At 35.4% G+C, this 13,891-nt stretch overlaps 1 protein-coding gene across 1 annotated transcript in view; it reads left to right on the forward strand.

The window, feature by feature from the left end:
• The first annotated feature begins 2,899 nt into the window (after positions 1-2,899).
• Positions 2,900-13,891, forward strand: part of LOC131165029 (carotenoid 9,10(9',10')-cleavage dioxygenase 1) — a 38,362-nt gene continuing 27,370 nt past the window's right edge. Inside the window, exons 1-4 of the mRNA XM_058122646.1 lie at positions 2,900-3,292; positions 4,947-5,017; positions 5,171-5,185; positions 9,523-9,634. Coding sequence (XP_057978629.1) covers positions 3,056-3,292; positions 4,947-5,017; positions 5,171-5,185; positions 9,523-9,634 — 435 coding nt within the window. The 5' untranslated portion in view covers positions 2,900-3,055. The remainder of the gene's footprint in view (positions 3,293-4,946; positions 5,018-5,170; positions 5,186-9,522; positions 9,635-13,891) is intronic.

Raw genomic sequence — 13,891 nt, forward strand, 5'->3', positions numbered from 1 at the left:
TAGATATTTTTTGAATCACATGTAACCAAATTATTAAAAATATTGACCACTAATTAATATTAATTTTCTTTGCCTACTTTATTAACTTAAATAAGGAGAAATTATACAAAGAACATTTCCCTCCATGTGTCAATATGTCTATTTCTTAAATTATAAACTTATTAAAAATAAGACCCTTTCTAATATTAATGAATGTAGAATTAATTTGTCACATTTTAAAACAAACACGTGAAAGGAAATGTTCCTTATATAATTTCGCGATAGTTTAAGTAGAAAGATTAAATACCCATGAGGCATGACTTTCAATTGGGGCCCATCCCAGTAAACTAACTGTTAAAGCAATTTTTTGTTGGGCTTTGGAGTTCAGTTTTCTGGCTCAATGTTAGAGCAATGGCGGTCCAATGGGCCGGGCCAGCCAGTAGGCCCACCCATTGTGTAAGTTAAACCACATGGGAAAGCTCTGCAGAGCATTGCAGAATACAAACCCCTACGAGCCCATTGTGCTTGTTCAACATCTATTAAATTTCCTAATTCTCTAGCCAAACTAGCACAATAGTTGGGGAGGTAACATTTTTGTTTGATCTAAATAATTTTTGAATTGAGTATATTTTTAAATCGACTCATTAATAGAGGAGTCGGTAATATATTAGAATTGTTGTTAATTGGTCTTAATTTTCTTAAAATTCATCTGACTCGACTTGATTCGATTAGTGAAAATTTAAGAATTTTTTTTCTCAATTTTATCTCTTAAGAAAAATAAAAATGACAAAAAATATCCATGTGATTAAAAGCAAAATAATAAATTTTATTTTTATCAAACAATAAAACATTTTTTTATAATTACTAATTAAACATATGACAAGAAAATATTATTTATATTGAATTAAAATTTTAATTTGTGTAATTTCTATTAAATTTTACTAAATAGTTATGTTTTGGATAATTGAAAAGGTTAAAATTGAAAGACAACGGTATTAAGATAATAAATTTAGTAATGAATTTAATTTAAATTTAAAACTCATTCACAAAATCATATTTAAATTATATGTTAAATTCTCAACTATATGCCCATTGATATCAAGAGCAATTAGGATTTCTGCACTCGAATTTTCTACCTTTCCAATTTGGACTTTTCTAAGAACATCCTATTGATTGAAGTTTGTAATTTGTTAGGGATCCCAAATTCGGATCTTAGGAGAGATGAGAAAGGGTTTAGAATGAAAGATAGACTCTCTTTTTACATAAGGAGACCATATGGCTTATAGGCAGTGACATACTATAATATTCTTATTACCTTTGCTTATTTAGTTTGAGGATTTTTCCTATCACTAACCCTAATATATTTAGAAAAACTTCCTAATTTTAAGTCCATATTATTTATACTAGTCATGGGCATGCACTATGTGCGCGCTCTATGGCTCTCCATTTTAAAACTTTAAAAAATTATAAAGAAAATAACAAATAATTAAATAGTATAAGGTCATTTTGGATAGTTGTACATAGTTATAGGGCTATATTTTGGGATAATTATAAGTAATTATAGGGATAAATTTGATATAATTATAAGAATATTTTGGGATAGTTGTGGGTAGTTAAATGAGTAATTTGAATAATCATTGATTGTTATAGGGATAAATTTGACATTTTAAAAAGAAAACATCAAAGAAATTATCTCCTTTATAGTATTACAAAAATTGGATAATTTTCAATTAAAAAATATCTCTAAATTGAATGTTTTCTAAAATCAATTTTAAAGAATGTTCTAAATTAAAAAACAAATTCAAAACCCTTTATGGACCTTTAGGTTCTAAGAAATTAAGCTTCCTCACAAGATAATATTTGACCAGCTTGCATTTAAAGATAATGAATGATAATGGGTTTATGGAAATTTAGTGTAAAAATGGTGAGTTTTTGCGATTATATACTTGTCCCTTCAAAGGTGTAGTACAATTATGTTGTTTAGTGAGGACAAGATGTACAAAATCTAAGAGAGAATAGACTTGTAGGAAAGTACAAATCGTAGGAGGGAAGTTGTCCTTGCCCATATTCTTTGATCATAAGTTTCCACGACCTCTTACTCATCAATTCAACCAATCACAAGTTCCTTCTTATATTTCCAATAAATGCTCAAAGATTACACAAATAAATCCTCTTGTCTAACACGCTCTATAATTCAACTTGACACCATTTGTGCTCAAGGTACTCTAATAGCTGAACAAATCAAGATTAAGTTTTTGAATGATTCTTGCAAGGCCAATCAAATTTACATTATTTTGACATTTTTTACATTATGTTAGTAAATTCAATTTACATTTTTTACATTATATATTTTATAAATTATTATTTATATTTATTATTCCTATACTTACTATTTTTTTAATAAAATTGAATTTAATCAACTTGAGTTCAAGCTTAAATTTCCAAGTCAAGTTCAATTTTCCAACTATATAAACTCAACTTGAGTTGAAAACACCTACTCTATTCTTCAGAATAAAATGTGCACACAAAAAAAAAAAATTGAACTAAAATATTGACTAATCAAATCTTTAGTTGATAGAATTAGGTTGATGAATTAAAAATTAATAATCAGAATTTATACTATCAAGTGCAACTTTAAATATTTAGTCATCTTTTAATATATATATTATTAGACTAGTTAGATTGCTTATACATTAACATTATGATCGTCAAGTTAGTCACCTTAACTCTCACGTGTTGCTCGAGCACATGACTTAATTCTCTTCCATAAAGACAGGTCATGTTAATCATCTTCATTAAACATAGGACTTTCATACAAAGTATTGTGCATGATTTGGAATAAACACAATCAATAATTCTTTTTTCCCATCACAACATAAATTTTCTTAAGCGATTAAGCCCTTAATAATGGGAGAGCGTGAGATGAGATGATTGACCTCTTACCCGTTAAATGTCGTCCAAGAGAGTCCCACTACGTGCCCCATCTCTCTCCACTACGTCCACCACCACACCTGGAGTCACAGAGATAGATAGATAACCACCACTGAACACACACAGAGACTGAGAGGGGCGTGCGATGGAGACGGAGAAGCAGACACGGGGCGGCGCCGGAGGAGATGGAGAGGTGGTGGTGGTGAATCCCAAGCCGAGTAAAGGAGTGGCCTCCAAAGTGGTGGACTTGCTGGAGAAGCTTGCGGTGAAGCTCATGTTCGATTCCTCCGATTCTCCACAGCACTACTTGTCTGGAAATTTCGCTCCTGTTCCCGACGAGACCCCTCCCTGCAAGAACCTCCTCGTCCAAGGCTATCTCCCTGTGAGTCCCCTCTGCTTCGCTTCACTGATAAGTGATCACTCTCCGTTTGGTTGGTTGCCCAGAAAGTTTAGGACCATATAAGCGGCGAAGAAAATTTAAGGCCTTTTGTTTTGTTTGTTTTTATATTCCATTTTCTCTCGAATTGAGAACGAAAGACCGTTGAAGTGTCTTTCTGATTTTCTCTACTTTGTTCGACTGATGACTCGCTGTGTGGTTGGTTGCCGAGAAACTTTAGAAGGAGAAAAGGGGTGGAGGAAAATTAAAAGTTTTGCACTGAATAGCCAGTGAAGAATGGTGTTGTTAGGCATTTGATTTGGGAATTCGCTTGTCAGTTGTCTTTATTTTGCTTGATTGATAACTCCCTGAGTTGGTTGGATGCTGAGAAAAGTCTAGGAGGAGAGAAAGGGGCTAAGAAAATTAAAAGCTTTTTGTTTTCTTGGATTAGGTATGAATAAACCGGTAAAATATGCTTTTGTTGGGCACTTGGTTTGATAAATGACCTATAATTTATGCCTGGAAATAGAATGTAGTTCCCATGTGAATTTAGAAATCAATTACTAAAAAATAAATAGATGAGCATATCTTGGGGGTGTGATAGATTCTCAGGAATCCCAAAATTGCTTTAGGATTTTTGGATGAATCAAAAGCTGGCACTAAGGGTTTCTAACTTATATTTTTGAATGTGAGCATCAAGGGTTCTGAACTTATGTTGCCGAAATCCCTCACTTTGGTTACCAACCTATTGATCAAGGCAATTTAGTCACTATTTTATATAGTTGATCGGTTGAAGTAAACTTTGGTCTCATATATGTACTGACCAAATTTTGACACCTCAGCTAAGGGGTAACACGTGCACAATATACTCTGGTTTTTCAGCTAAATTTGGGTTTAATTGACCCATTCAAAGATGATGGCAACTATGACTCAATTAAAGGGTTAGTAATTCAATTGATGTCTAGGTTACATAACTTTAACACTTAAGAAGTGCAATTTTTAGGGGGTTTTCGCAATGAGGAAGTTGTCTTCCTCTGATTTTATCTGTAAAAGGCTGAAAATATGTTTCCAGACTGTTACTGAAGGAGTAACTCTTTAAGAATTTTTCTCTTGGATAGAAGCCAAGTTATACTGTTTTAGCAGGCGGTTTGTGTTTTGACTATCTGAGGGACTGCATCTGTGAAAGGTTGCCTGAAGTGGATCCCTAGGGCCCAAATTAGGATGAGACTACAAATGATCATGTTGTCTTAGTAGGTCTTGAAGATGAGAAGATGAATGAAATATTCAATTGTTAAAGTTAAGTTCAAAATTTTTTGAAAATTTCCCTCAAATTTGGATGGGGCAATTAAACCTCAGAGAAGTTTCCGTTTTTTCCCCCTAGATATTCAATGAAAAGTGAAAAGAAGGGTTTAGGGTTTTTGTCCTAGAGAGTAGCCTTACTTAGTTGATATATGCATATAGATGTATTCTTACCTGCTTAGAAATCTGATATCAGCACATTGGACCTTTAAAGAAAACACATCTGTAAGTTCATAACCCATTGTCTTTAGAAGGAAGCAGCTGAATTGTTTTATTTCCTGCAGTAATAGCTGGCTTTTTTTTTTTTTTTTGGTTGTCTGGAAATTCAAGTGACATGAAATTGGGAAATTTTGCTATGCAGGAGTGCTTGAATGGTGAGTTTGTGAGGGTTGGTCCTAATCCGAAATTTTCCCCAGTGGCTGGATATCACTGGTACATTTTTTTGCTCATGTAGAGTATTTCAAAAAAAAAACCTGCGATTTTTCTATGTGGATAACAATCTAATTGATATGATCATTACTCTTTACACTTTGTGTAAATAAGTATGCAGCTTAGTTCTTACCTTCTTTGTTATTCTCTTTGCAGGTTTGATGGAGATGGGTGCGTTTTTTCTTTCCTTGTTCTCAACTGAAATTGCAACATTAAGCTTGGTTGAAGTTTTGCTGACCGATGATAACTAAATAATTCCAATATCACTATTGTTCCCATTTTATATATTGCTTTAGTGTCTTCGCATGGTGCATCTCTTTATTGTAGTATGATGATTAGTGAACATTTCCAACTCAAAAGGTCAAGCCTTGCTGATAAAAGTTACAGCGTGACTGTCAAGCGGATTGAGTGGTAAACGCTCCAATAAAACAGCTGCAATAGCAACAAAACATAAATCCTGCTATGTGGGGTCAACTATATTATTCTTCTGCTGCTGCCAGATCTAGTTTAACATCCTCTGAGAATTGGAGGGCTGTTATTTTTTTTGGAGCCAACCCCTCCATCTCTACACTTAATCTTTTATAATCATACTTTATTTCATCTATATTCTAGCACTAATTGATTGCATGTTTTTATTATTTTACATTTGGGTCATAACCAAGAATGCAAATGCTGCACATGATGATAGCTGTGACCTGTGTAGCATTGACCTATGGTAAAATACTATGGTAGCAGTGACCTACAGTAGATAGCAATGACCTGTGGTAGTTGTGGCTTATCAAGTAGATAATAGCAGTGATCTTTGGTAAAGTACTAAAATGTAGATAGCAATGACCTAAGGTAGCAGTGGCTTATCAAGATAATAGCAGTGATCTTTGGTAACGCACTAAATGTAAATCTGGATGTTTGGTCTCTTTTGATGCCGGTTGAGTCCTTGTGTGGGATTGATATGCATGGGTGAGCACCAACTCAACCCAGTCTTGGGCCCATCCATGTATACAAGCCACTCCTCCTCTACTCACTTTTCTAATGCAAGACAACTCACAACTCACAAGTGAATATTTTGAACAATTTTCCCCTTCACTTGTGAGTCTCTAGCACTACCCCTTAAGGGGAAATTTTTTCGCATTTGAGAGCAAGCCCAATTCTATCATGTAGTTGCTTAAGTGGGCTTTACCTCTACACCTTACATGTCTTGGATTATGTTCCACACTTCCACGTGCCTTCAATCAGTCCTACCTTCCACATATTGATCCCTCTTGGGTCCATCTGCCTGACTTAGATAATCCTTATTGGCTTCAATGATACATTTGGTCCTGTAATTGTTAAGCTGTTAGCACATTAGAAACATTATCGTGACTTACCCAAAGGTATGAATACTACTTGTTGACTCTAGGAAGTCCTCACTGGTTAAGCCATTAGGTCTAGGGCCCATATATGTTTATAAGACACTCTTCCTTCACTTCTTTTTTTTTGGATGTGAGACAACTTGAAGTGGATATTTCGCATTTCCAACAATACCCCCCTCGCATGTAAGTTTCTAACACTCCTTTTAAGAGGAAAGCATCTTCTTTTTAGGAACAAGCCCAATTCTCTAAAAATTGCTCAAGTTGGCCTTACTTTTGCACTTATGTGCATCACTTTGCATTCGATGTGCCTTCAAATTCATCTTTCCTCCCATGGTCAAGCACCTAATCTGACTATTAACAGGTCGAAAGAAGTAGCTCTTATCATCGCTCACTTATGGTTATGAACCATTGATTCTAATGCCACTTGATAGCACTGAAGGAGTCCTCGTGAGCATGTTTGATGTACATGGGCAAGCACCATCTTGATTCAAAAACTTAGTCATTAATTCCTAGGCCTATCCATGTATATAAGCCAATCCTTCTCTCACTTTTTTGATGTGGGATAAAAAGTGAATATTTTCAACAATGTCCTTTTCACTTGTGACTTAATCATTGAGTCTTGGGCCATCCATGTATATAAGCCAATCCTTCTCTCACTTTTTGATGTGGGATAACACGTGAATATTTTCAACAATCTCCCTTTCACTTGTGATTCTTTGGATCTCTCCTCTGAGTAGAAACATCTTGCCTTGGGGAGCATGCCCAATTCTTAAATAATTGCCCAGTTGGGTCTTATTCTCGCATCTTATGTGCCTTGGATTATGTTCCTCATGTCTTTGAATCAATCCCACCTCTCACATCTTTACTCTTTTCGTATTCATTTGCCTAGCTCATATGATCTTTTATGGGCATTGGTCACACACTTGGTCCTCCAACTCTTTGCATGTTGGGAGAATTAGCTCTTTGGTCTCTTGCAAAGAATTACGAGCCTTCGACTCTGATACCACTTGTTGATATCGAGGGAGTCCTCATTTGGGTCTCATATACATGAATGAACATTGACTTAATCTAAAAGTTTAAGTCATTTGGTCTTGGGCCCACCCATGTATATAAGCCACTCCTCCCCTCACTTTTCTAATGTGGACAACCCATGAGTAAATATTTTCAACAATATCAAATATCTTCTCGTCCTAAAGCATTTATGAGATATCATATATGTTTTTACATGTTTTTAGGGGTGGTGTAGCTATATATGATATCAGTGGTAAAAGCTTATGGAGGCACCTAAAGTCTGAGCATGTTTCATATTTATCTCTAAGATTACTCTCATATAGTCATGTCTAATTAAAGCTACTTAAATTTATACTTAAAAACTAATTATGGCTTTATATAATGTCCATGTCATGACTTCAATGCTGAAACATTTAATGAGTCTATGTTGAATCTCTATGCAAAGTCACTCATCAGGAGTTTGTACATTCTTTTCATAGATTTTCTTGTGTTCATAGAGGAATTGCCAAGTAATTTTCGACATTAAATTTTGGATGGTGGTAAGCACACTTGATTGTGGAGGTATTTCCTGAAAATATTTTCTATAATGCAGGTAAAGGGATATAGATATAGATACTTACCTTAGCAAAGACAGATTTATGCCATTAAAGACAGATTTATGTCATTAAGCATTGTGTTAGGGTCCTAGAGACTTGCGATCTTGATACATGGTTTTGGTATATGTTTTTGACTTGAAGGGCAGGTTGTTTAACCTAGATGCGAGTCATGCGACTATGCGGTTATCGCAGGGATGTTTCCAATATGTGACTGTGACGTTGTGGTTGGTTTGGATAGTGTTGATGGTGGTGTTGTTGAATCTAAGATGTATGACCATCATGGTCTTAAATTTCCATGAAATTGTTGAAATTTCTGTCGAAAGTTCCAGTTTTTGCCACCCTCAAAATCGAAATGGCAGTCGATTTCCGTCTTACAAGATTTCCATCAAAATATCAACGAATCTTCTGAAATTTATTGAAATCTCAAATTTTTGAGAAAGTTGTTGAAAGTTTTACTATAGAATGAAAAAACCTCAGAATTCAAATGAGAGATTTAGGAGTAAGTGAAATTTCTCTCTTAATTTATTTTATTTATTTTTATCAAAACAAAAGATTATTACAAGTGCTTTCTAAATGAGATCATGCGGTAATCTTAGCCCAGAAGTTTGGATGTACGCCCTTCTTGGTTGTCGACTATATAGTTGGGTGATGTCATCCAAGACACTGGTTGTGGTGTGGGAATGAAAGTTACCTTCAGTGCTCTGCTGGTATGTGAGTTATTTCTCTTTCCATTTGAGTCCGGGTTCCTCAATGACAACCTTAGTTGGTTTAAGGGCTATCAAGCCGTGAGACTTGACCACTGGGTTAGACACTTAGATTGTCTCCTTGGATAAGGATGAGTACAACTAGGCTGGACTTGGTGTAGTCTTGCTGCTGCACAGGCGTGAGTCCTTGACACTTTGGTAGGGTCTTGGCAAGGGTGTTTTTTGTTAACTGAGATCTCCATGTCTGTGACACATTGCATAGCTCTAGTGTCAGTCTATTGAAATATACCAACAAAAAAATGGGCTTTTTTACTATAAGTTTCTAGTTTGTGTTTGGAGAAAGAACATTAGGAAGAAATATATTTGAGCTATCAGATCTTAGCAAACAAGGGGAAATTATGTCAGCTTTTTATGATAGAAAAGGAAAATTCTGATTGTTTTGTTGGTCTATACATCTAGAGTTGTGGACTTTGTCTTTGTAATGGAAAATATACCTACCAATTTGTTGGTACAAATCTCCTTGCACCATTCCTGCTTTGCATGATGGGTTCTTACATTATGAATAATTGAATCTTTTACTTATAGCGATTATGTTATCAACAATCTAAACTCTGGAGAGGAGTTTGTGTTGGGGTAGGTGAGTTGTGGTCACTGGGGATGGACATGTTGAATCAAGAGTTATTGTTTGACCTACATATCTTTTTGCTCTTTTATGTTGAATATTAATGTTCGAGTATCCAGTATGTTTTTTTTTGGCCTTCCTAATTTATTTTTTGTATAAAAGTGCTGCTATCCACTATTATCTTCCTTAGGCAGTGATGGTTTTCCTGATTTTCTTAATTCTGCAGCATGGTTCATGGTTTGCGCATCAAAGATGGAAAAGCAACATATGTCTCACGATATGTACGGACATCACGTCTTAAACAGGAAGAGTTTTTTGGAGGATCTAAATTTATGAAGGTATAGTGAGCTTTTTTCTTTTCAAATTTGACACTTCTCTTCATTTTCTTATTATGTCATTTGGATTCTGATTTTAATTTATCACCATTAGTAGTAAGTCATACATTGTGTCTAAAATTTATTTGAACTGTGCTGCTGCTTGAAATTATCTGTTACAAAATTTCCTGAATCTTAGTTTCCTTTTGTTGCATTCAGGAGATTTGCTGCCTATTCTAAACTATATTCACATGAATTGGTTAAATTAGTGACCTTCATGCAAATAACAAAAACAACAACAAACCAACCAATCCCAATGGGTGGGTTGGCTACATGGATCTTCTTCTGCCATTCTGCCGTTCTAGGGCAGTGTCCTTTACCATCTCACTCCAAGTTATTTTAGGTGTACCCCTATCTCTCTTACTGCCACAGTGCCAACAACGTTAACTAGCTGGCCGACATCCCAAGTTCCTAAAACATCTTAACCACCTTTCCCTTATCTTATCTTCTGCAGGTGCTATGCCCAACTTATCACCAATGTGCTCATTCCTTAATTTATATTTTAGAATTATACCACTCATCCACCTTAGTATTCTCATTTCGGCAACTTCTACTTTTGAATATGTTCTTTATTTGCTCAACATTCTTAACCATATAGCATAGCTGGCCTTATTGCCATTGTACAGAACTTTCCTTTTAATTTTAAGCGTACTCTACGATCACTCAACATGCCCAAAGCATCTCTCCATTTTACCTTACTTGTTTTAGCCGCTTGTATTACATCTTCTTCAATTTCTTCTTCAGCTTGCATAATTTCTAAGATAGTGAAATCTACTAGTGCTTTTAGTTTCTTGCATTAAGTTTAATATTCTCTCCAAAATTCCACCTAAAATAACTAAAACTACATCTTATATATTCTATTTTATTTCTACTTATCTTAAAACCTTTAGATTCTAATGCTTCTCTCCATATTTCTAACTTAGACTCTACTTCACCTCTAGTCATTCAAAAGATATCATCGCCAACCAACATATTTAAGACTCATTTTGGGTATTCTTGTTAAGTTCATCCATTAATAATGGAACAAGAATAAGGACTAGGGATGTATTCAAGTCAAGTTGAGTCGAAACAATGTTTACTCACTTAGTCCTTATTAAAAGCAGACAGTTCATGTACACCCATTGTGATTCAGAATTCCCTTCTATGTATAGTCCTAACACTAGTCATCACCCTATCGTGTATATCCTTAATTACATCTCCAGTTGTAGTCCCAAGTGCATTTGAATTTGCAAAGTTATGATGAGATCAGTTTTGGTTTTCTTATGGTGCATAACCAAGTCTTATGTCCCACTAGATGTAGTTGGCTACATGAATATTTTTTTGCTAATTTATATGATATTGGGCAGTTTCCTCAGACAATTTGAGAGATGTTAAATCCTAAATATCTCATTCCAAGTTATTTTAGATCTGTCCCTATCCCATCTACAGCCACTCCCTTCTACTGCCCCTAACAGTAACTAGCTCCCTCCTCTTCATTGGTGCACTTTTTGGCATACGTTGCAGGTGCTCAAACCATACCAGCCCCTCCTTTATCTTATCATCCAATGTTTTAAAAGGCTCAATTGAGGCTCGCCTCCAGGCAAGGCATGCCTAAAACACCTTAAGGCTCAATCTAAAATACTAAATTCTAAAAAGGCTAATGCATTACACGTTGAAGCTTACACATTTGTACAAAAGCACGCCTTTTGCGCTTTTTCAGTTGATGCTTATGCATTTTGGGTGTATGATTCTCAAGTTAGAATTGGCCATTCACCATCATAAATTTTGGTGCACAGATTACGCTCATTATATAATCACTAGGTAATCATTTTCTAGACCAATCCTATATGCAATAGTACTGATATGACATTACAACATGTTCACCCATTCTAATACCTATAGCGCTGGGAATCTGGGATTGAGATTTTATTTTTTGCCAACTAATTTAGGTGGGTATAGGTATTTATTTTATTTCAAAGTGTTTCTATTATGGTCAAATGGTTGATGCATGCAATTATCTGATTATGAATTAAACGTGGCTTTCACCAACTAACTAAAAGTTGGGTAAGAAGCATGTAGATACTGTGAGACCCATAACGAAGTTTTTACCTCCATATATGAATGTTATGTGCTAAAGGTAAGGCAATTAAACTTAAATGAGTTAGAGACATGCCTAAATTTCCTTTATGGCAAAAAATTTGAAGAGAAGAAAACACTAAAAAATTTTGTAATTACAGTTCAATAAATGGCACTGACGTTTAGATTCAGCATTTCATTGAGCACATGGTGTTTTTACTCGTGCAAGCTAGATGCCTGATCTGTGTACTTACCAATACAAGGCTTAATAAGCCCCTGTACTCTCTTTTCATTGCATAATCAAATTTGTCAAAGTTTCCAAATCTTAACTTTTTCCTCTTTTCTTATTTTTTTATAAAATTATAATACTGCCATTTTATTCCATTAAGAAAAAATAAAAAATTATTTCTTGTTCATTCATTTTGTTGTAAATATAATGTCAGATTATTTACATGTTAAAATAAAAATAAATAAAGAGAAAAGAACCTAGTAATTTTTTTACATTGTCGAGCATTATCTCCACAAATCCCAACGAACTCTTTCTAATGAAAATTTTTACAATTTCCACACTCTACAAGTGAAGTAGTCTTACATACTTCAATTGGACAACTTCATAAATTTTAATTGCTTCTTAAATAATTCAAGCACTTGAATAAGTAAATAAATGGTCAAACAGAATAACTTTGTGCTAATTAAAATTGATATTAGTCATTTTGATTAATTTATTCCAACCATTTAATTTTGATTGGAATAAAAAATGAGTTAATAAATAATATCTTAGTTTTGGGACAGTTCAACTTTTGAAATGAAAAGGAAGTGCATGAATATTGCTCATTGTTGGGCATTTTTAGATGTAACTTTAGATATAATTTGGTCCATGTAGGGGAAAATTTTCAAATGAAGAAGACCTTAACATTTTGAAAGAAGACTCCCAAGTATCTATTCGGATTGAATAAAATATCCCCAAAATAAAAACAAAAGAATATATATATTGCACATCTAATTGCTGAAAGTTTCATCATCTAAAAGTTTTTAAATTGACATGGTTCAAGCATTAGCCTTGCGATTCATCTTTTTGAATTGTCAAATTGAGGATCCAACTAGACATTGATCTCATGGTTTGTTTTCTAAAATTTCATACATATGGCTAAGGTGTGTGTTCTTATTATTTAGTGTGTGGCAATTAAGTTTAAATGAATAGAGGTGCACCTTTCCTTGATGGCAAGAAGTCTAAAGAGAGCAAGATATTGACGTGGTCCATCTAAGTGAAATAAAGGACCCTCCTATTCTTGATCCCACTACGGTCATAACTGGTCGCCCAACAACTTATTATGTGTAAGAGTTTGGTATCTTGGTGTTCATTGTTGTGGGTGGACTTCTTGCTTTTTTTCTTTTTTTACCGAGCCTCCTTTGGTCTTTGGGCCAAGATATTCCTCAATTTGGGGGTCACTGAGGTTAGGGGTGGTAAAACGGGTTGAAACCTGATGGGTGACTTGTGACCCGCCGGTTTAAACTGGGTTTGGGTTTAATACCAGCTGACATCCTGGACCCGATGTGTTTATTAAACGTGTTAGGTGGGATCGGGTCGGGTCACCTGTCGGGTGACTTGTTTATCTTACTGTATATATAAAATAATTAAATAAAACCTAAATCTACCCTAACCCACTCTTAGCCCCTTTGTGCCTAAGGCCTTAGGACCCTCACGCACGACAAGGCTGCAATTGGCCCTCCCCCTCCCCCAGCTACGGTGCTACCTAGACGGCACTCGGCTCAGCAGGACAGAAGCCTCACGACCGTCACCCCCTCCGGCCCTCCCCTTAATACGGTGCTACCCTACCCAGACGGTAGTCCTTCGCGAAATGACACAGCATCAGTCAGAGCCTTGACATCGCCGATCTTGTTGAAGACGAGGAGTAGAAAATCCGGTAGTTGATTGAAATGCTCAGTGGCGCTGTGAGCTGTCGGAGGCTCGGGCCAGATCTTGGATGTGAGATCTGGGCATAGTCTTGTAGAGAAGACATTGGATGGGGGAGATAGGAGAGGGAGAGAGAGGAGGATTTGGGGGAATCAGGAGGATTGGGACATGGAAGGGGAGAGGGGAAGTGGGCTAGGGCTAGATCTCAAGAAAGACAAGGCCTCATGGCTTGCTACTAGAGAGAGAGAGAG

This window comes from Malania oleifera, chromosome 9 (assembly GCF_029873635.1).
Source record: "Malania oleifera isolate guangnan ecotype guangnan chromosome 9, ASM2987363v1, whole genome shotgun sequence".
Taxonomy (NCBI): Eukaryota; Viridiplantae; Streptophyta; class Magnoliopsida; order Santalales; family Ximeniaceae; genus Malania; species Malania oleifera.